We start from the raw sequence: 23,260 nt of genomic DNA on the forward strand, positions 1-23,260 counted from the left end.
CGTGGGGAAGGAAACGGGCTCCAGGGGCGCTCACTCCCCCATAAAACACATAAATCAAACATCTCCCGCCCCAGTGACCCCTGGAACAAAGCTCGGGCGGGAATAGCCCGGAAGAAGAGCTCCGCGTCCCCCTCAAACCACCCCCCAGGGGAGGAGAAAGACATTTGCTGAAGCCCGTCCGTGTTTGCTTGATTTTATTAGGACCGACACATTCATCGTATGTCACAACTTCACCGATCGATGAGCTTTTGAAAATAAAAAAAGAACCGAAAGGGCCGGCGCCAGCCAGCGAGATAATGGGGCTTATATAGTAACACATCAGAAAAAGGCATTAAATGCGTCCTCCCCCGTCCCCGTGTCCCCCCCGTCCCCACGTCCCCCCCTCCCAACTCCCCCCTTCCCCATTCTCACAGCTTTGATTGTATCCATAAGCATGGTTCGACAGGAAAAAAAAAAAACAACCAACCAAACAAACAAAACATTTCCCAGCTGCCAGGTTATTCTCACGAAGAGGCTAACTAGAGCTCAAAAAAAACCAAACCCAAAACAACAACAACAAAAATAAAATAAAAAGAAAAAAAAATAAAAAGGCCAGGAATTATTTTGAGTTAAAAAATAAAATAAAATAAAAGCAGATATGGCAACGCTACTAGTAAAGTGGAATACATCACCGAAACCAAAGTCTTTTTGCAGGCAACACTGTTTGGAGAGAGGAGAACACTTGACGGGTGAAAAAAGTGAAGTTCTAAATTATATACAATAGTATCTAAGTGTGGCTTTGAAAAACAGTCTCCGTTAACGTGATTCAAGGTTTAACTTGCCGTTATCTATTGCTTATTTATTCAGATCCGTAACAACACTTAAGAGAGAGACGGATGCGTCAAAATGAGACACCGTGGAAGAAAGAAAAACAAAAAAAACCCAAAACACCCAGCTTTTTGTATGAAAACGCCACGTGTACGCGCTTGTCCGATGTGGAATGTACCTACAGTTGTTTCGTGGGCCGGGGCGGGGGGATTCTCCTCGCCGCGCCGCTCCGGTAGGAAAACCCGGCCGGTCTGTCCGGCGAGAGAGCCGGGAGACGCTCGCTTGCTGGGGGTGAGCTCGTGGAAAGCACCCCGCAAACCTCTTTATCACCCCAAAACTCGTTTCCAGGCGGGGAAAAAAAGTCCGACTTGCCCGGCTGCGAACGGCCGTGATCCGAAAGCGTCTGGTAGCGAGATGGGAAAAAGGGGCAGAAAGCCCTGATCCTTATGAAGGACGAGACTCAGTTGTTAAATTTTAAGGGGTATCCGATGGCTTTTTCCAGGCACTCTACCAAAGAGCCAGCGGAAAGAAAATCCCTCTCCACCTCCACAAATTTGATGTAGATGGATTTGGGCGACACGCCGGGCTCTACGACGCAGTTCTGAGATAAAAAGGCGTTGATCCCAACCCAATCTTTGCTGAAGGTTTTGGTGTTTGCCTGAAAGTGTAAAAACAGGCACTGCTGGAGAGTCCGGACCTCGGCGATGCCGAGGTAACAGTAGATAATCCGGGCGGATTCCATATCCACCCGGAGGGAGGCTTGCGGCGAAGGGACCTCCAGCTCCCCCGCAGTCTCATTGCCAGGATCGGGCCCCCGGTGCTCAGCCAGAGGGGAGGGGGGTTTCTCGTGGCACTCTTCGTAACCGATGGCGTACAAGCCGGGGCTTTTGGGGATCCCTCCCGGTAATAAATACTGAACAATGTTTCCCCCGGTGGGTTTGGAGTGGGCGATGGGTATCCAGTCGATCTCCATGTGCAGCTCGAGGCACCTGGCTTCGCTGATGGTGATCTCCAGGAATTTGTAATAAACGTTTTTCCAGTTCATTTTCTGCACTCTGGTCATGATAACCCGACCCTCCGGTTTTTCCGAGTTGAAATATTCCCGGAGCCGCTTGCCGAGGGGTACCTGCGAGCTGATCTCCGCGTAGTGGTAACGAATATCCTCCTTCCAGCGGGTGTTGTAACCGATGCCGAAAATGGCCAGTTTGTTAGAAAGATGTAGCCTGGAGAAGTCCGTCCAGCTCTGGAACAGCTCCCACTTCAACTGGACCGACTCCAAGATTTGCATGATGTTCTGCATGACGTCGCGCTTCCTGGAAAGTAAAAAACATGGAGAGAAGGATAAAGGCATCAGTAAAGCGACGCTGCAAAGCCGTCCCGGCAAAGGCACCAACCTGCGGAAAAATAAGAGTCCCTTTCGGCTTTCTCGGCTGCTTTTTAGGCAGTGGGGATTTTACGACTATACGGGTCCCACATTGCTACGTGAGTTTATGGATTATAGCACCACGCCAAGGGTGGCTTTTTAATTAATCTCAGCAAAACCCAACCCAACCTCCTTCTAATATCTCAAGCAAACCACAATCTCTGCCGGAAACCAGATTCCATGCAAAAAGTTCTGCAGGAGATAACCCGGTGAAGGAAACGAGAGCCGATAAATCCCCAAGTTCACCTTCCAGGAGAGATTTCAGCTCTCGCCAACCCTGCCACCCCCCCCCCCAAAAAAAACCCCAAACACCCACACGGTGGGAATGTCCTGCTCCTACCTGGCCTGCTTCAAAGCGACTGCAAGTAAACACACGCCTGGTGCCGCTAAATAAACGCAGACTTTGGTTACCGGGTTATTCCTTGCAGCCGTGCTGTCTTCCACAGACAACCTGCATCCCTAATTCACAACCGCCACCCAAAACGCTTCCGCCTCGTCGTCGCTCCAAAATTAACACGAGGGAATGGGGCTGTAATGGTAAAAAAAAAAAAAACAAACCACAAAGCAAGCGGCGAGCCGCTCCGAAAGGCTCGCTCCGGGCGCCGGATCAGAAACACAGCTCCAGGGACCGACCCCGCGGAGATCACCCTGCACCCGGACGCGGCCGAGGAGACAACCCGCGGTGCGACGGACAGCGGGAACCCCTCTGGAGAGCCAAGAAAACTCCCGTTTGCAAAGGCCGCTTTTTGCTTTGGGTGGCGACGCTGGCATCGAAGCCAATGTCCACAGAGGGATTTACGCTTCGCTAAGCGATCGGGAGAGAGCGTTCGCGTGTGCCTGAAGCAAACTGGAACAGCTTCCTCCAGGATGAATGAGACGCGCAGGGTGTAATTAGCTCGTAGGGAGAACTACTCATTTTAGGAGTTATTGTCCTACAATCGAAGCCGTAGGAAGATAATGCGACTCATTTGGCGCCGGAGAAGCCTTTCTTAGTCCAACAAATGGGATTTAAAAGCTTGCTCCACGCAAAATAACTCTTCTGTGACGCTGAACTGGGATAACACAGGGGTCACCACATCCCCAAGGGGATCCTTCCTCCTCTCGCATCCGTACCTGCACCCGGTGACACCGGCTCTCCTCTGCAGGGCACGCAGGAACTTCCCTCCTCTTGCCGGCTCCTTTGCTGCGTTGGTGAAGGTTGCTTCGAATCCCTAAAATAAGCTTTTCCCAACCTCACAGCCTCTCACGTCAAAAAAAAAAAAAGCCGCTTTTGTAGGCATAAATAACACGCGCGTGACTTTGGGAAGGCTCTTCAAGTGCCGGCTGCCCTTTCGGTCATCTGGCGGCTCCAGGGCAGGCTGAAGGCACCGGGCTTGGGACCATGGAGCCGAGCAGTTTGACACATGATGGTTGGGGCGCGCCAGCCGTGCGAGCCTCCGGTGGGGTGTCCAAGCCCCCCGCCCAGAGCCCAGCTCTGAGCAGCCCCGGCTGAGGCTGCTCACTCCTCACGGCGATGGGAGGGACCGCATCCACCAGCACGCCGCCTAGCGTAGCCACCTGTCGCAACCGTGCCAGAAGATTCCCGGACAGACCTTGAAAGGTGTTTTGCCAACACATCCTCGCCACGATCGGAGTGTAACTGAGCACCCAGGAGGGGACCTGCTGGGCAAGCGGAGCTCCGTTTGAGCCAGCGGCTTTTCAAAACGCCTGTTGCATCATCGACAAACACCTGGTTCCTATTTTAAGTTACTTCTGAGGAGTTATTTCCACTTCCCCCTGTCTAGCAGTGAAGGAGAAGGCAAGGAGAGAAACACCGTATGAGAAAAATGTGTATTTACCCCAAACCTGTTTATATTTACACCCAAACACCGCTGCAATACAAGCCTGGGCTGTTTCAAAGCTTCTCTACAGCTTTCCCTGATGCTTCTTCAGATGCTGAGCAGTGCGGCGTTGCTACGCTCAGAAAGCTTTTTTTTTTTTCTTTTTTTTTTTTTTTTAAGATTTTTGGAAGTGGAGATTCACCTTCTGGGGACAAGACAGACAGGGGGACTAGAGAGACAAGGGGACATGGCCAGCCCTGGCTCGGCACAGGGCTGTTCGCTTGCACAGAGCCTGTGTTTCACCGCTGCTCTACGCTCGTTCGACACAAGACAGACAGCTGAGAGAAAGCACTCCCATCCAAACCAGAGACAGGAGAAAGCAGCGTGGGTAGATTTTCATTCAACAGTGGAGGAACAGAGCTAAGAACCAAAAAAAAAAAGCCCCCACCTTTATTAATTACACTATAAATACTCTCGCTAAGTTTAGTTCAGCACAAAATAGAGCTGAAGCTCTGGTGAAAAAAAATTAGTCACTCAAACTGCTCCTGCTGGGAAGAGGAATAATTTCACTGGAGATGATCTCCGGCAGCACCTCGCATACGGGAGGAGAAGGGCTTTCCACAGAGGGAATCCATTGCTTCGAGCACAGAAGCAGCAAGAGGTGGGAAAAAAGAAGTTTTAAAAAGCTCTGCTTTGCTGTTTAGCTTAATCCAGGACTCGATGACTCGGCGGCTGCCCTGCTGAGCTTCGCTTTCCCAGGCTCTATCCAGCCCCTCCGCAATGCCGAGGCAGAGGTACAAGAGTCAAATTGTTACTGTTCTTTATTTTTCAATAGAAAAACCTGAGCTAGCAGAGGGATTCCCCTGTGTCGTCACTGTGTGTCATGTGCAATCTCGTTTTTCATCTGCAGAAGGTGCCCTAGAGCTGGATTTTCCCCTCCCGTCAAACCACCAGCTCCACGCTGGAGACTGGCCACCTCCATTTCTTTCTCCTTGGAAGCTTTTGCAATTCAAATGACAGAAGATGCGAGACAAGACGTGGCGCAAATTTGTTCTAAGGCGCTGTTTCCAAACAAAAGCAGACTTCAAAGAGGGTGAAACAGCTGGTTTCAGTAAAGGACCAACCTCCCCAAGCTTTTTCTAGTTCATCTTCACAAAGCCCGCAGTGAATAAAACCGCTCCTCAAATAAATTTCAAATAGCAGAACAGGGTCTTAAGTAGCGTTTCGCTTTTCAAAACAGTTTGTTTGGAGGCAGCAATTTGGGGGCGCAAGAGTAGAGCCGACGCAGGGAAGGAGAGCCCAGCTGACAGAGCACGGGACCCGGACACAGCTTACCTATTGCTCTTCACTTCCAACACCGCCGAAATAAGGCAACCCAGGAAATACGAGAGGTCCTTATGTCTTCGGAGGCCAGTGATTGACTACGTGATGCTAAGAGAGGCGGCGCTGTCCGTGCTGCGCGGCTCGCTTAGAGACACAATGCGTTCGGTTTGTCGGTGCACGATCAAGCCTCGGCGCTGGCAGGAGCAGCTGAAGCCCTCGCAGGCAGCAGGAGCGATGCAAGCTCCCTCTCCTGTGCGGGTTCGTGGTCAGCCGATAGCGATGGCAGAGCCACACGTGCATGTTTTATTAGGAAAAGAAGAGCCAGAACAAATTCCAGTGCTCGAGAGAGCTCAGCGATACGTTTCCTATAGCGTCTTAGCGGCACTCTCCCACCCTCTCTGCCAGGAAGATAATGTCACGGTGCGCGTCTGCTCCCGTGCTTTTCTACAAGCTGTTTCGCTCCAAAAAATCCTTCCAAAAATCCTTCCAAAATCCCAGGGGAGGGAAAGAGATAAGCAAAGGTGGGATTTTTAGCAACACAGGTGCTTATAGTCCAGCATCGCCACGCTGTAATTCCCCCATGTCAAAAATGGCAAAGTTCAGCGAAGAATTGGAACACACCGCCACTCCCGCCGATTTGATTTGGATTATTTCTGCTGAAAATCTGCATGTGATCAAGAATGCGGAAGAACTGAAGCCCCACCCTCTTTGAAAGACATTATACGTATTTTAAAATGCTGGCCAAAGAGGTGAAATAGTTTGGCATCTATTTATCGTCTGCGGCTTTTAAGAATAGACACAAGTCTATTTTTTTAGGATAAATAAATAAATACCCGGCCTATCTTTGTATCAGCGATGCTTCCCCTGACTGCTTTTAATCTACTAGATCAGAGTTTAAAACTTCCTGGCTCCCCTAGCGGGGGGAGAGAAGTAATTTTCAGCAAATCTGTGTCGCAAGACGCTTCGTGCTTCCACTGAGTACGTAAGACGGGGTTATCACCTGCACGCTTCGCAAAACACCCGGGAGTTCAGAGGCTTCTGTGCATTTTAGAGGGAACTTGGAGGGGGGGAAAAACAACCACAAAACTCTGAAATCTAATCTACTAAATCTAATCCAGCTGTCCACCTACACAACAAAACCTGGAAGAGAAGATTGAGGCAGTCCGAGCTCCCACTGCTGAAGATTTGGGATTATTTTCTATGCGATTCCCTAAAGCACACCTTGACAGGTAGGATCATCCCACAACAGTCCTAAGACACTGGTCAAAGAAGCAATAATAACATTTACGCTGGGAAAAAAAAAAAAGGTTATTTTTTTTCTCCGGGTCATCCCAGAACTGCCCCTAAACTGAATTTGCTCCACATTAAGGAAAAAGGTCACCTTCAGGTACCGTGAAAACCCACCTGAAGCAAGGAATTCGATGGAGCTAGGCCGTTGCAAAGGAACCTTCTTTTTTAAATTATTTTTCAGGTTTCAGGGGCCTTTTTTTTTTTTTCCCCATTTAGTTACAGTAAAAAGCCTCTGCTGTACCACTAACCAGGGACGCTACATTAACAGGCGCCGCACCGATGACTTCCTACCCTAGGGAAGCTTGTTTTCCAGCGCAGGAAACACCAGATTGACTTCAGATGACGCCACGAATCACTGGCAGGGACGCTCGCATGTGGAACCCACCCAGAAGGGTCTGCGAGCCAATTTGCGACGGCTCGCTCCCACTGTGGACAGATCTACAACCACCCTGGGGTTTTAAAACCCTAAAGGTCGGAAGAAAGTAGCCCCGGACTGAATAAATACGGCACGATTCCTTTCATTTTTCAAAGTGCTCTGTGTTATTGTTGGCGAGGCAAGGGAGATTCACATGCTCAAAGCATTCGAAATGCTCCGGTATTTGTCAGATTAAACCGATCCAAAAGGTTATAAGTCAGCTCTGGAAAGTTATAAAAATAAATTTAAAAAAAAATATTTATATCACAAGCTTTGGCATGCCTTCCCTCCAAGCGTTACTCACAGCAAGCCAACAGTACACAACTACCAGGCTGCTGCGTCCCTCATCTAGCTCTTTCTTTCCTCGTCTCCTCCTACATTCTCTTTGTTTCCTTACGTCCAAAGGGGAAAACTTCAGGCAGATGGAAAAAAAAACCAAACATCAAAAAACCACAAACCCCAGATTACAAACAGATCCAGGAGTTTGGCCTCGTGTCACGACACCCACAGCCTGCCCACGCCCCGCCAATGAACCTGAAGTGTATTTTGTCAGCGTTTTAAGCCCTCGCATTCACGTAGGAAGCCTTGTTTCGCTCGCTGAACGACAAAGCCAAGAAGAGAGAGTTGTGAAGCTTTTCAGATGTTCTGAGGTAACTGGAACGATGCATCAAGCAGATTCAACTGTATGAATAGTCTTGCACAACGTATTTATAATTATAATCAGAAGTTTCGAATATCCTCCCCTCCTGCACAACATCCCCCGGGAAATACATTCCATGTAAAACATTCATAAGTTACTTACTGCGTGTCTTCTGAAGATTCCTGTTTTATCTTTAATGTTCTTTTTGTGGGAGGCATTTCATCTGAAAGGTAAAATTCCAACACAGAATTACATTGTAAATCATGTTCCTGGGGCTTTTTTTTAAAGCCTGAAATTAAAAAATAATTAAAAAGAGAGTTGCTTCCTAAGCCAGGCAGTCCACTAAGCTCTGCATGAGACGGCTCCTAAATCCTCCGTAACTGAATGTTGGTTTTTTTACTATTGGAAGCGATGTGACCAGTTAAGGTCTGAATCCACTCTGCAAGTGCAACACCTTTGAAGGAGAAGGCTCCAATTCCCACTATTAAATTACAAATAAAATTGACTGCAAACTACATTATTTAAAAAAAAAAAAAAGGAAAAAGAACGAAAAAAGGCTATTCTGCTCTCAGAGCAAGCGCATCTGTGTTCCATTTGGATGTCGGGCGCTAAGTGCTTTCCTTGTAACTTCTCGGAACGTTAAGAACGTCGTCAGCCCAAGCACACACAAATGCCTCCGATTCGACCGAAGGAAAACGGTGACAAACCAAGAGCCCCCAGTTTGCCTCACCGGAACGAGTCAAACCAGACAGAGTTAGCCATCATTTACATATGCTCTGTAACACCAGCTTCTCCCTGCCATTTCTCCCCCACCTATTTTTTACGACTGTTAAACCCCCTGGGGAAGAAGCCTGACAGAACTGCAACATGGTTAACAGCCAACTTGCAAATTTTAACATTAACGTGCAATTTAAGCCTCTCTCAAAGCACCCCAGCTCACCAGTCCCCTGAACACAGATACGTGACTGCATCTCCTCTCCCTGTTTCATCCTACAAATCACGGGGCGGGGGGGGGAAACCCTCATCGCACCAAGGGCCTTTACCCAATTCACCTTCTAGCTTGGGGCTCCTTTGAGTTTGATCACTGTAATGTTTCCGCTGTCAAAATAACCCCCTTGCTCAGGCGAGGGAGGAACATGCACCCATAAGGTCGGTGGCTCGAGAGATATAAATATACTTAAAGAAACCCACTTCTTCACAAAGCTGCTCAGATCAGTGCATGTTTTCGATCAAGAATGTGGTGCCTTGCTCCGTTTGACAAAGTTCAGCAAGCCACAGGCAACAAGCAAATCTCTCCTTACGCAGAGACACCAATAATTCAGGCAAGAAAAGCACGTGGAGGAGTTTGGTTTAGGTCTCAGTCCTGAAGTGTGAGCTTGCTTGGCTTTCTTCCATTTAAAAAAGGCCACACATCTGGATATAAGCGTATTTATAGATTTAAAGCAAACATACCAGTTAGGGTATGCGGGAAGAAGGAGCAACCTTTTTTACGGTCACCAGCAGTAACAGCAGTGCACTGAAATCCTTTTTGGAATTCAAGCAAACGGTGTTTGAACGGTAACCCCCAGGCTCAGTTGGTGCCCAAGGACCTCCAAAGCAGGGTACCACCCAAGGGGAAAACACCTCCAGGATCCCGCGAGGGGACGGAGAACTGAGCAGGGAAGGGGAGACAGGGAACGTGTTGCCACCTCCCTCTCCACTGCTTCTGGCCACACAGCCTGTCTTTTCCTCTTGCTCATCTCTTTAAACTCAAATCCTGATCCTAAAATACCTCAAGAACCACAGTTTGCTTTGGATGATGAACCAGGGAATTTCTTTCCCTTTTCTCCCCAGGTTTTTAGCATCTGGGGCACACTATGTGCGAAACACAAAAGCTGGTACTGAGATACGCGTGCGTGAGATGGGTACAAGGACGGAGCACAGGTAAAATCAGAGGCCGGGGACGCACCAGGATGGGATTTCTTACCCAATTCCTGTTCACCGGTCTGGTAGCAATGAAGATCCTGACTGTGGTTTCCCCAGTCCTCCTGCGAATACTCCTCCATCGTGCTGCCGTCCGACTCCAGCTCCTGGTACAAGCCGCTGCTGTTGATGAGGACGGGCTGGCAGGGCTGGGAGTCCCATCCTCCCTGCCCAAACACCTGCTCCAGCTGTTCAAACGTGTAGCTGCTTTTCCTCTTCCCGACGCCATGCTCCTTCACCCGGCTGTAGCACCTGCGAAGGGTCTAAGACAGAAAAATGCACATTAATCGGGCGGCCATGGGTTGGAAGAGCACACATTCACTTGAAGACAGTTACACAGCTGCTAGGCAAAGTTTAAGTTTGTGGTTTTTGGCTTTTTTTACTTCTGCTGATCAGTATTTGCTCATGAGCTAAGTGCAATGCTCCCGAATTAATCTACGCCCACCAGGAAACATCGTACGTATCCAACATTCCCGCTGCAGCGGTTTCACGTTAACATCTACGACACGGGACAATGTTGCGTAGCAGCGACAGGTTCATCAGATTTAACTCGGGTGATTTAGTCTCTTCCCCACTTCAAAAAAAAAAAAAAAATCCCCAGATCTGGTAGGTAACATAAGGGGGGAAAAAAATAAAATAAATACACCAAAAGAACCCCAGTCAGAGATACCAACGAGCCAAGGAAATGCACACCTACTACAAGGAGGAGAAAGCAGAGCTGGTGTTGTGCCCACAGCTTGGAGAAGGTGAAGCGGGGAGGAGAGAGAAAGGGAAAGAGAAAGAAGAGTCCCCCAAAGCAAAGGCGGTCCAACCTTCCTTACTCTGCTAAGAAGACACAAGGTACAAAATGTATATGCCTAAGCTATTCAGCTAGGAAAATATATATTACTTACATATTTTGCATTCCTTACTAACTCACTCTGTCTCTTGTGAAGCTGCTGAAATTTAAAAGAGGTCAAATCAATAATGCTCCAAATTGCCAGACTTCCATATCAAGCATTAAGAAACAATACTAAGATGGCTCTGTCTAACAAGCCTTTACAAACGGTGCTGAGGCCAAAACCTCGCATAAGGACAGACGGAAAAACCTGCTCTACTCTTGGTGATCCCGTTAGCATCCCACACCGATGGCCGAGCCGGTGCATCGCGTTCGCCGTGCGACAGCAACGCAAAGCCTACGACTTCTGTCCACGTTTCCCCCCTAATCCAGAGCAACACACAACTGTTTGGGGGTTAAAAAAAAAAAAGTATCTTTATGCGCATCCCTCAACGTGGTTTAAGTTCTACCACCGCTCCACTTTTGAAACATAATGACGTGCCCCAGGTTTGATGGATCTTGATAGTTTTTGGATTGGTAGAGTGCTAGAAAACTCCCCCCCCCCCCCCCTTAAATTTATTAGATTGCTCAGGTTCTAGCTTGAATGGTAAAGCTGCCTCTGGAGTTTGAGAGAGGCATTAATTTGGGAAGAGCTAGTCCTGTCGCCTTGCTCCCTGGAGGAGGACTGTAACGGACTTTCAAGCACACGTCATTGCAAAACCCACTTGTTTTTTCCCCCAAAAAGGAACCTTTACATCTCCACAAAGCTCGAACCTACCTAATGCTCCTCATATACTGGTTTAACAGCATCAGCAGGAAAGGAATACATTTCTAACCAGTTTCCTCGTGATATTCAGAGCCCTGGGGGCAGAAGCAAAACTGCTAAGCAGCAAGTCAACTTTACCCTGCTGTTTCAGAAAAAAAATCTCTCCCCCCCTCCCCCCCCCCCCCAAAGAACACAAAATATATATTAAAAAAACCCAACAAACATAAACACACACAGAGCAATAAGTACCAGGGTTATTCAGTGGTTTAAGGTGGAACCCTTCCCAATTTTGCCTTCGGAATAAACAGGGAGCTCCTTTTTGGGTGGACACCAGCAAATTTTAAGTCTCCATCTGCAAGCGGGGTAGAGAAACAACTGGCTCTGTCAACCTGGAGCCAAAGACCTGGCCAAGAAACCTGCCAGTATTCACTGGAAGAGACTTGGGTACCCTTGGGCTGGGGGGTACAGATAAATGTTGTTGTTAAAATTTGGCAACAAGAACCCCTTGAGAACACCAAGGTAGTTTTTAAATGGTCTGGTTTGCCCTAAAGAGCACATTGGAGGACGCATCGCCCAGCTTTTCCACTCCAATTTCTCCCCTTTCAGCTCAAGTGTCAGCCAACAATAGGGGTAAACTTTTCTTGCTCCCAGACTCTTTCTAAAATCCACCCAAGTCAGATTTTTTTGAAATATATTTCCCACACCCCAGTTCTTACATCTGCCCCAGCTTATCTGTCAGAGTTAACCGCAGATTTAGAGCCTCTAGCTGGAATTATTAGCAGCCTTTAAGCTAAACAGTCTCCAGCACAATTAACCAAAAAACCATCAAGACTCTTGGCCAAGCCCTCTTGGGAACACCCAACAGCCACAGCCATGTGCTCTATTTTAAGCGTGTGCTTCAGACATCTCTCCCTACTGACAGAGTTAGGGTATCTCACGCTGGGTAGTAGCCTAGTAGTACTGAATTATTCCATCCAGGCTGCAAACTGGCTTCTTTTACCATGAAAATAATTGAGCATGAAGTCAATGGAGACTGGTACAAGAATTAAAGGGAGCAGCGCAGAAAGGGGGCACAAATAAACGAGCAATACTCTCGTTGCTCATTACTCTTGCAAGTCAAGAGTACTTTTGAGGTTACTGCCTAGCTGCTTCTGGACCTGGCTGCGTGAGCCACCTCTTACCTCTGCTCTGGCAACAGATAATCTAAAATTTGAGTGAGACAACCTAAAATTTGGCACTTTCAAAAGCACCAGAAGGCCTGCAGCCAGGCAGCTGTTGGCTCCTTGGTCTTGTTTCCTGGAGAATCAAGACTGCCTCCGGCTCTTCCTTCTCGGAGGTGTTCCCCAGTTTCTCCAACAGCCAGTTCGTACCCCTTTTCTAAGTGATGTTCACCTCTGAATAACACGGGTCAGCTCCATTCCACTGATGCCCACAGGCTTCTGCGTGGACCAGACCGATGGCTCTCCCTCTGCAGCTGCCTGCACCTCCCACGACTTTCTTTCGAGACCCTTGTAAGACCTAAATGCTCGGCCTTCAGGAAACCTCCCCTGGACGTTTTATAGCACTCAGTGGTTCAGCCACTTTCCTCCCGGCAGGTTATTCTGATCACCAAGATTTAAGATCGAGGTTTTTTTTCTTACGCACCTCCTCTATTTCTCCCGGTGTCCAGCTCAACTCCTGCTCCGTGGTTCCTAAAGTGCACATACATATATTGATACAGATAGACAAGAAACCAGTAAATTTAGGACAAATAACTGAAAACAGACCTGATAACTGCCCAGTGACTGCACAGACTGGAAGAGACCGAGGCTTTTGCTTATTGTTCTGCAACACTGCCTGCAATACGAAGACAGATTATCCCCGCTTAATTTATAATCACGAAATCCAAAGGAAGAGACAGTCAAAAAGCTCAGTGTGGATTTTCTCACCTTTTCTAACTCACGAGCCCTCATCTTTTCTACAAGTGAAGCCATAGGGGAACCGATCGCTCTGCAGGAACTGCAGCATTGATGAGCAGAAACGCTGGTCAGAAAAGCCTTAGGAAGCGACTTTGAGGAAGGCTGTAGACACAGTCCTCCCCACCCAGCAAAAAATAAGATGAGGGAGAACCACACTACAGTGAGCTTTTTACAGATAACCCCAGAGATGGTCCAACACAAGAAACTCCAGATCACTGATCTGAGACGTACACTTACTTGGCGAGATGCTACGGGCTCCGCAGAGCAGTTAGGTGGCCTACAGGTGTGTCCATGTTCATCTATTTAAGTCTATTAAATGAAAGCAGCTGACCTAGAAGGGATCCCGATGGCACAGAGCACCACTTAGCACAACGTTCAGCTCCAAAGAGGCTCTTTTACTTAATGCGAGAGGAGCTCTTGTCTTTACATCCTGAATTAAGAACGGCAGTATCAAATAGCTTCCTTCCTTGTTGTGCCAGGATACTCACAAGCAACATGAGATGAAACTACACTGACACAAAAGAAATGGCTTTTGAAGCCTGGAGTGGTTGTAGGGATGAGCGGCGCAGTGAAAGCTCTTGAAATCTTCATTCCCGAGCTGGCTGGTGGCAGCACAAGGAAACAGAACTGTCTACAGTAGCCTGATAGCTCTGCTCAACTTGCCAGCTCGCGAACTTTTAGGTTAAAAGATGCGTGCAAGGCAGGAAAACACGAGAATTCCATGGGATATTGCGACAAGGAGCCCTATTTCTGTGGTCCATCCAGAATAAAAGGAGAAGAAAGAGTGCCTTAAACTCCTGAGAGAGCCATACACCGCTGCAGAAAGGTAGCTGACGGCTTCAACGTGTCTCCAGCATGATATGCCAATTTGTAACACCCCTCTGCGAAACACCAGCAGCCTCGTGCAAACCTGCCCATAAAACTTTGCAGGCACGCACTGCAGGAGCTGCTGCGGACCTGTCTGCAAAGGCTGTGCATCTGCCAGATCGTGGCACTCAGGGACCCGCTGGCAGTCAAAATAAATCACATTTTGTACCAGAGCGAAGTCTCAGCCGTAACCTGACGTGCCCGCACACACAGGGGCTTCCTGAAGGTCTCTGGTACGGCACAAGGAAAGCGATGGGGACGTCCCAAGGGGAGAAGGGTGTTGAGAGGGAACACAGACAAGCAGCCGATCGCCTGATCAAGACAGGAACCAGAGATCGCTTTGGACAATGATTTGAAGAAGCAAAGTCACCCTAGAAGACGCAGATAAGGGATGTCAGTCGAGGCAGGTAAGGCACATGGTTTTAAGTTGGATTCGTTAGCCAGAGCTAGAATCTAACAAAAATCACAGCGGATTTTCCACTGCTACCAATTTCTAAATCACAATATATTAAAAACAAAAAAGACTTGCCTGGGCAGGAATTATTTACAGAAGCACTACAGCCAATTGCAGAGGTCAGTCTAGATAAGGCAGGACTTTGCCCTTGACCAAGAGAGAACGAAGCTGGGGTGTAACGAGCTGTGGCCCGGCTGGGTGAGGAAGTCACGCAGCGACATGCGGTGCCGAGACACAATGAACACCTCGCGTCTCAAAATAGCCACCTGTGAAGATGCTCCATCTCTGCTGCTATTACAGTGCTGAAAATAAAATTATTCCTATCCTTCTCAGGGATTTGATGCTAATCGGGCTAGACATCTAGAGAGGAGAAACTCTCCAGTATTGCCTGCAGAAAGGCAGATGGCCAGGCACCTCCATCTCCTGACGTGCCAAGCTCCTGGTTTAAGACGGCACTGGAGAAAAAGAAGAGTAACAAGTTAGAGCTCGAGAAGGCAGACCAGCAAAACCCTCTGCCGTGCCCATACCCACCACAGCCAGAGACTTTTGGCTCTGTGAGGAGTTTCGATACAATGGATGTGTCCTACAGACAGCGCTTGGCTTGCAGAGACATGTGAGTAAGGTTCAACCTAGTCCTGGTCAAAAACAGTGCTTAAAACCCATCGCTACTTACTTCAGAGCAATGAAGGCCATGCTTGAGTGGACTTGTCTTCCCTTCAGAAACACAATTGTTCCTAAAAGCAAACTTGAAGCTTCATACATCCACTATGATGGGGACACACATCTCCAGGCCACCTGCAAAGCCTGCCTTTCAAGGAAAGGCCAAAGCAGAGCAGCCTGGACCAAAAAGGCCCAAGATGTACTTGAGAGGTCACACCTCTGCTATCAGGAAGGCAAGAGACACCACGCAGACTAAATCCCTGCTGGTTCTTGCTCTCAAATGAACAAGCGGAGCGAGGCCATGAGCCCCTCTAGAAGATGAAGAGCAGCACAAACCCTCCCTCAGGTGGGAGAGAAAACGCTCCTCTCCAAAACAAGTGGCATCAACGCAGGTGGCAACACAGGGGAAACCTCTTGTGTAGTTCAGAAAGCTAAAAAAACATTACATGCAACACATCCTAGCAGCGCATTGCTGCCCGTCCTGGGGCCGGGTGTCTCTAGAGGAAGGTCCATGCCACTGGCCTTCAGCTGCATTGAGAAAACTTCATCAGTGGAGAGCAATACCTAAATCCACGGGAAAAGCTGGAAGTGAAATACCAAAGATGGCTTTAACTCCGATTTTCACCAGGACCAGTGGGCAAGGGTTGGTAACTGGTGAGACCACAGCAGTCTGCCAAGCAGCATCTACTTGGCTCCCAAATTCATACACTCAGCAGGATGGAGCATAGCCAGGAAGAGTAATGAAAGCAAATCTGCCCCCAAACCAGCGCTCGAAGCTGTATGCTCTCACACCCAGCTTCATTCGGGTGCATCCAGCCACTTCTAAAATAAATAAAAATCCACAATCAACCATCCAACACCTCCTGCATCACCGGCACTATTCTCTGATGTCAAAGCAGCCCCTGCAATAACCGGTGCCAACGGGATGCCCAAAATTTCCACCTGCCTGCATGTGCTGGCTAAGGGCAAATGACAAAAATCAGAAGGAGGATTTTTAACACCTCCCCAAGTCCTCCATAGTCAGGGAGGATGAGAGGGAAAAACTGCGCCCTCCCAAACTAAGATTTCACGGTCACCAATCTCCCAAACGGAGATTTAATATTCAAGTTTAGCAAGTCTGTCCTTCTGCAATGAGTTCCTGGCCAGCAGCTGTTTCTGCCTCACCAGGATAACCTGCCGGCTCGCTCCCAGCTCCCACTGGGAACCATCTTGCACCCATGCAATGAGCGGTGGATGGCCCAGGTATGCCAAGACGACCAGAAGAGGGTATTACAGACTCACAGCACGGCTGCAGAAGCAACTGGACAGTAAAGACACTTGTCCTGCACATGCAAAGCAAGCCAGATTCCTACCAGCCCGACACCACTCTACAAATACCCTGGCCGAAGAGAGCGGCTCTGCAAGAGGGTTCGCTCCACGTGATGCTCTCCTCCCAGAGACACTCCTCACCTGCAGCCCCACAATACATCCAAGGAGTCAAACAAATCAATCTGTTCTTTGTCACTGAAGAGTTTATTTTTTCCAGCTTATAAATGTCAACTGAAAGTTGCTCCCATCTACCAGGGCCTGTGAGATCCTCCAGCGATAAGCTGGGCTGCTGGAAAGGATTCAAGGAATGACAAGAAATGATCCAGCCTGGAAAACCCGGCTCATCTGAATCTACTTAAGCCAAAGAAAGATCCGGAGGTAACTTGAACACCACCTGCACGCATCGCAGCCAGTGGAGCTGCCCAGATGAGGATCTGGGCCTGAGATAACAAATACAAGACAAAGACAAAATGCGTTTAAAAAAAAAAGAAAAAAGCAGAAGGCAAAGCTGTTTTGAAGGGGGACAGTTGGCTGGTTCCCACCAACTGTACTGATGGTCCACCATTTGAGATCTTCAAATTAAAAGACAGCCACTCGGCTCAATGTTATCGGGCCCAACGATGAAATTCTGGGTGAAATCCAATCTCCTGTACCACGCAGGAGGTCAAACATGATTATGGCAAGCTTTGCTTCTGATAGTCCAGTTAGCACAGCTTTTCCTTCCTTAAAAACAACTTCATGTAAGATTTAAGATTTAAAAATAGATTGTTTACATTGTAAAGCAGCTAAAACCACAGCCCCACTACAAATAAACCCCTGCCGTCATCACTTTACGTATAGCTTCAAGCAAGAGAACACCAACGGCCGGTACTCAGGCATAACTTCATTCCTTCCCATTTCATGTGGGTTCGAGGCATTCACTTCTCCCCTCTGTGCCTACGTTCTCTGTGACTGTTTAACCAGCATCTTCAAGGTGTTTATTGTTCCTTTGAAAAATAAATTACACGCTTAGCGGACAACCACAACCCACTCAAAACCTCCAGTCACCCATCCGGGGTGAGAGGGAGGTTGCTACCTACAGCAAAATCCAACACCAGGGGAGCGGGTTTGCAGTCGGCAGCGGGACTCGTGAATTCCTGCAGCCGGGAGTTACACGTTGGAGCTGTTCCTCCTTGAATAAATGGCTTGGCACCGACTCCAGGGAGAGGCGAACAAATTTCAGTGGCTCTCTCGCAAAACAAAAGCAGAACCCGCAATTCTGCGGTAGCTGAAGAAATGACATGTTAAAAATGCCCCCAAATTAATTTTAACGGTCTCCTGCTGCTGAACAGCAACTTTTAAGGAAGGACTTCTCTCTGTTTGAGAAAGGCTCACTAGCTGCAACTGCAGCCGGTGAATTTCTAGCACCAAAACCCTCTTGCAGCTCAGCTAAGCAAAGTGCTGTCAGGAGAGCTAGTCTTTGTTTCCACCTTCGATGAAGAAAGATGCAACAGAGCAGAAATCTTTCTGCCGATTTAAAAAAAAATGCACAAGATCCAGTATTGAAAAAGCAAACGACACCTGGAGCAAGTTATTTCAAGAACACTCCTTTATTGCCTGAAAATTATGCACAGCTCTGCACCGGTCAGCGGCAACTGTAAAACCCGAGCTCTTTTCTCGGAGCATCCCCCGATCGTTGCAGCCACATGTGAAGGCTGGAAGAGGATGAAACGATGACGTCCCAGCATATCACCTGACGGAAAGTGACCTCAAAGAACACACGCTGGGTACGTCAGCTTTTGGCCTTCACGCGGCAACACGACAGCACGAGGCGATGGCTCACCTTCTGCGGTTAAAAGCACTTGAGTTAACGGCTAACCTCCTGCTCTCTGGCTGAAACAGCACTGCCAGGCGAAGGGCTCAAAATCAGTGCGCAAAGCTGGAAAGGGTTTTGCCAACTATTCTATCACCTGCCTTAAAACACCAGCGCTAAGGTCAAACCTTAAAACTTACAGGCTCCACGGGCTGGCGAGAGGTGACGAGTTTTGGGATACACAGTTTAGGCTGAATCCTTGACCAGGAACAGATTTAGGAGGAGGTCTGGATGAGAAGCACGTGCACTTTGGTAAACGACTCTTGAACAAGAGCTACGCGTCATAGGGATGGTCAGAATATGTTACTAAACAAGGAAGGATTAAGGATACAACAGGATGAGGAAGCTACAGAGCACAAGACAGCTTTTCCAGGAACCCAGAAGGCAGAAATCGAGATGTTTCAATCCTCCTGCACCTCCCGATTGCCAAACTCACCAATCCACTGACCTCAGAGGCACAAAGTCGGACTCAAAGCCTCTTTCCGAAGGAAGAAACCAGGAAAAGCTGCTGGAACGGTTACACGTGAAACCCCTAAATTTGAAACAGACACTTCCAGAGTGGCTCAAACCCAACAGCGGCCTTGTTCCCAGCTCGCAGGCCAGCGCCGCTTATGTGAGGAAAAGCACATGCAGATGTTGAGACACAGTTGAAAATCTGAACTAGGACCTTACTTTGCATCCTGTTTGAATTAGGAGAGAATGCATCTACGCGACACAACTGGAAAACTTTCTTCTTCGGAGCTGACTTTTTTCCTTCCCAGTTCATTTCTAACTCGCTCTTCAAGATTTGGCAGAGTCCAGGGAAGGCAGGTGTCCCGAAGAAAGCCAATATCCAGTTCTTATCTAAAACGCATTTATAAAATAAGTTGACTCCAATACGTTTTAAGCACGATTTACATTTATAATACATCAGTAAATCCTCATGCTACTCTCCCTTAATAGGCATGGAGTCAAAGTAAATAAAATCACAGAAACAGAGCATTACAGATAATAAATGGAAGATGGAGCTAAGCACTCCATCACTATTTCCCCAGCTTTGCTTTCAGCTCAGACAGCCGACAGCAGAGGACGACGATGTGCCTCTGACCTCCCCTTGTTCCAACAGTGTGCTTGAGCCATCCTGCTCCGTCTTAAACGTGACTTCAGGCACCGACCCCTTCATGCCCAGGAGCTCTCAGTTGAGCATGAAAGAGCCGAGCAGCCAATTCCACCTGGAATTCTATAAAAATTGGGATTTTAAGGTTCACAGTGGCTACCATAACTATCTCAATAATCCCCGTAACAAGGTCAACCCTTGGCTCTCATGAGAAACCCCAGCTTTTGATAAGCGTTTGTTTCACAGCTGTTCTAGTGAAAAACCTTCTGCGAGGCCAAAGGCTCTGGAAAAAGCCATGTTTTAGTGCCTCCAGATGACTGCACCAATGAAGACCCTTGCAGTGGGGACCCAGGTTATGCAAAAGCTCAGGCAACATCATGCTGGACACAACCGACGTCAAACGGTTGTTCCTCACCTGGTAGACAGGCCAACCTGTGAGTGGCTACAGGCGCAGGACAGCAGACAGATGGAAAGCAGACAATCCCCTTCCAGCCAGACCTTTCAATCAGACGTTACGGGATTGACGAAGAGCCCACCCCAACATATCGCATGGTGATCCGGAAATATCTAACAGGTCTGTCAAGAGCTGATCTTGGAGCCATTTCAAGACAATAAATATATGCCTTGAGCTCTTTTATTCCCCGTACGCTGTTTGATATGTGCATGATGTGTGGTTTCTTTCACGCTTGAACATTTCATGGGCAAAGATTTGTTCCAGCATCGCTTCTTAGGGCAAAAGGGGAGAAGTCCTCCTCTGCAGGAAGCTCACAAACCACCGGGAGGACGGGATCTTCCAGCAGTCACCAAAACACTCACTCTGGCCCCAAAGCAGCCACAACCCACGACCAGCTCCAACTAAAAGCATCATCTGAACGTGAACGGCCGGTTTTGGGCTGCTTCAATAGCAAGACTTCTCCTCACAACCTGCTTAACGTCTCCCGACGCATGAATAGTTACAGACGCCACAGCCAAAATCGGGGTAGCGGTCCTCTAGGGTTGCTGCGTAAGCTCCCACCGCAACCTGAAACCATCGGAGCCCCGCGGACAAAGCCAAACCACCTCAAGAAACTTTTCCATCACGCACCAGCCTCTGGCAAAGCCCAAAGTTTTACAGAAGAACCAATTTAAGCAACAAGCACCTTGAAAACCGCTGAGAAAACAAGGGATTCAAACAGGTTTCACGGTGCAGCAACATTCCTCTCAAAAAACATTTGGATGCATTCAAGGGAAATAAATCCCGAGCAGCAAAAACACGGGGTCAATGAGGCAACACGAGGAAAATACATTAAGAAACTAAAACAGCTAGAGGAAGGGGGGTTGCTTCGTTTTGACCACCTACTTCCAGGGACAAAGGCTGTTCTAATTAATAGGGATCAAAAAGCGAGCCTCTCGCTCATTGCTGAGCATCCTTGATACCGCAGAACCCCTTATTTCATATATTTTGCAAATCAAAGGCAGCCTGGGCATATATACCTGGAGAATCCCAGCCTGGCTGGGCTGGCATGGCTGTATTTAACAGATGAGATAAAGAACAGAGAAGCAAACAGCCTCGCTGATCCCTAGCGATAACAAGACATTACTTTTTTAATCGATCGGCATTTTAAGCCACCGCACAGGCAGCTTAATGGGTCATGAAAGGGGAAAATAAAAGCCAGAGGGAGCTCGGAGTGTTTAGTTTGCCCTTCCAAGCTTCATTCACCTTTATAAACTGAAACCCCGCAGCAATTCCCACCCCATCCACAGTCCCTCCAAATACCTCGTCTTCATAAAAGCAGGACATGCGGCATGGGTGCTCCCAAGCCAGCCACCAAACCCAGGCTTTCCCTTTTCCCCAGCGAATAACGCAACTGGGAAGATCCCTCTTTCAAACCCGCTGCCACAGGAAACACAGCCCATTGGGCTGTTTAATGCAGCTCAATTATTAAAGATTCTGAGACTGCAGCACGCTCTGGTGTGAGCCAGGGGAAGATCTCGTACCCTGTAAAGCAACTCCAAAGCAAAGGAGGGAGCCACGAGCGCAAGAAGGCAACTACAGCATGAGCCACCCCTTATTAGTAGAGTAACTGGGAGTCCCCTTTTCCCATGAGGAATTGAGGGAGCAGCTCATGCCACCCCCACACAGCCAGAAGATGCTGGAGGACACGTAAGGGGAATGAATCCATTCACATGGGACCATGGTGCCCACCACACTCTGGGACTAAGTTGGCAACCCAGGGGATACCCCAAAAACTGAGGGGAAAGGATACTGCTGGGGGCTGTCCACGCAAGGGGACATGGACACCAGGACACTCGGGACCAAAGGATGCTGCCGCAGCCCACCCACGCAGGAGGAACTGAGCAGCTGAACCCAAAGGATGCAGTGTTTCGGGCTGAAAGATGCTGCTGGTGCGAGGCTGAATCCACAGGACATGGTGCCCAGTCTGCTCTGGGACAGCAGGGTGCTGTGGGGAGCCAAGCAGCTGAGCCCAGGGGATGGGGTGCCTTGCACCCAGGGGCAAAGGCTGAGCCCATGGGACACCCACAGCCATGGGCAAAGGGTGCTCCAAAAAGCTGCCTGCGTGGGAAGACCCTGATGGGGTGATCCCAGGAGATGAGGCACCCCACACCTAGGGCCAAAGGATGCTTGGGAAAGCTGCCAGCACAGAGAGACACCAGAAGGCTGAGCCCAAGGGACACAGTGCCCCCAAACCCAGAGCCAAAGGCTGGGCTGAGCCCAGCTCAAAGCCAGGGCCCAAGGATGCTTCAGGGGAGACCCCGAAGGGATCGAGCTCAGGGGATGCAGGGCGCCCACCCCTTGGGCCAAAGGCTGGGCTGAGCCCTGGAGATGCAGTGACCCCATGCCCAGGGGCCCAAGGGATGCTCTAGAAAACAGCCGGCACGGGGAGACCCCGAGGGGGAGATCCCACGGAGGGGGTGGTCCCACGGTTGGGGTGATCCGATGGAGGGGGCGATGTCACCTCACCCCCCATCCCCCACGGCCAGAAGAGCCCCCAGGGGAGCAGCCGCCCGCCCCCGCCGGGTACCTTGATGCGCTCCCGGCACTGGGAGGGGGTGCGCTCGTAGCCCAGCTCGGCCAGGGCGCGGGAGACGCGCTCGTACATGGCGGGCCCGGGGGCCTTGCTGCCGAAGACGGTGCCGGCGCCCTCCAGCTGCTGGTACCGCGCCTCCACCAGCCGCTCGTTGCCCCAGACGGCGATCAGCGCGTTGGTCTCCGCCGGCGTCCAGGACATCCCCCGGCAAGCGGCGGCGGCGGCGGCAGCGGCGGCGCCGCCCGGGGAGAAGGAGACGGAGGGCGAGGCCCCGCCGCGGCCCCCCGCCCCGCCGCCGCCGCCCCCCAGCCCGGCCCCGCCGGCCGCCGGCCCCGGGCCGAGGGGAGACGCGCCGCTGGGGGTGGAGGGGTCGGAGAGGCTGGGGTTGCCGTCGCTCAGCGCCCCCGGCGAGCCCGGCGACAGCACCTCCATCTTGGGGATCTTCAGCGGCGGCTCGGCGGCCGGGAGCTGCGAGGAGCCGCAGGACGCCGCCATATTGGAGATGCCGGACCGAGCGGGCGGAAGTGACGCTATGCTCCCCCGGAGGGAGGGACTTCCGGCAGCCCCGAGGAGCGGGGCGCTGGCGGCAGGAGGGCGGGAGGGGGGAGCACGTGCCGCCGGGCCGGGGGGAGTGGTCAAGGAGGGGGCGTGACCACGGCAGGAGAGGGCGTGTTTAGGGGGTGTGGCTCGGCGCGAAGGAGGCGTGTCTGCGGCTGTAGGGGCGGGGAGTGCCGTCAGGGGGTGTGGCCTCGGGAGGAGGCGGGGAGGGGCTG

The 23,260-nt window shown here is 49.9% G+C and overlaps 1 protein-coding gene across 18 annotated transcripts; it reads right to left on the bottom strand.

Moving 5' to 3' along the window:
* Nucleotides 1-177: 177 nt before the first annotated feature.
* On the bottom strand, nucleotides 178-23,006 carry MSANTD2 (Myb/SANT DNA binding domain containing 2). 18 transcript variants are annotated; one of them, XR_012664091.1, is made up of 7 exons: nucleotides 22,482-23,006; nucleotides 13,030-13,099; nucleotides 12,908-12,954; nucleotides 11,513-11,615; nucleotides 11,276-11,358; nucleotides 10,574-10,615; nucleotides 9,854-9,943 (listed from the first exon to the last, which is right to left on the bottom strand). XR_012664091.1 is itself a non-coding variant. In XM_075116320.1 (6 exons), the coding sequence occupies exons 4-6, from the start codon at nucleotides 9,761-9,763 to the stop codon at nucleotides 1,268-1,270; spliced, it is 993 nt and encodes a 330-aa protein (XP_074972421.1). In that variant the 5' UTR covers nucleotides 9,764-9,943; nucleotides 10,574-10,615; nucleotides 11,276-11,358; nucleotides 11,513-12,832; the 3' UTR covers nucleotides 178-1,267. The 18 variants fall into 18 exon arrangements, 5 of the variants coding, with proteins under 5 accessions (XP_074972421.1, XP_074972424.1, XP_074972419.1 ...); XM_075116320.1 differs by lacking the exons at nucleotides 12,908-12,954; nucleotides 13,030-13,099; nucleotides 22,482-23,006 and adding exons at nucleotides 178-2,120; nucleotides 7,881-7,941 and having other exon boundaries at nucleotides 9,685-9,943; nucleotides 11,513-12,832; XR_012664086.1 differs by lacking the exons at nucleotides 10,574-10,615; nucleotides 11,276-11,358; nucleotides 11,513-11,615; nucleotides 12,908-12,954; nucleotides 13,030-13,099 and adding exons at nucleotides 1,987-2,120; nucleotides 2,571-3,889; nucleotides 5,386-5,623; nucleotides 7,881-7,941 and having other exon boundaries at nucleotides 9,685-9,943.
* Between the last annotated feature and the right edge of the window lie 254 nt (nucleotides 23,007-23,260).

The sequence above is a fragment of the Phalacrocorax aristotelis genome, chromosome 22 (assembly GCF_949628215.1).
Source record: "Phalacrocorax aristotelis chromosome 22, bGulAri2.1, whole genome shotgun sequence".
Taxonomy (NCBI): Eukaryota; Metazoa; Chordata; class Aves; order Suliformes; family Phalacrocoracidae; genus Phalacrocorax; species Phalacrocorax aristotelis.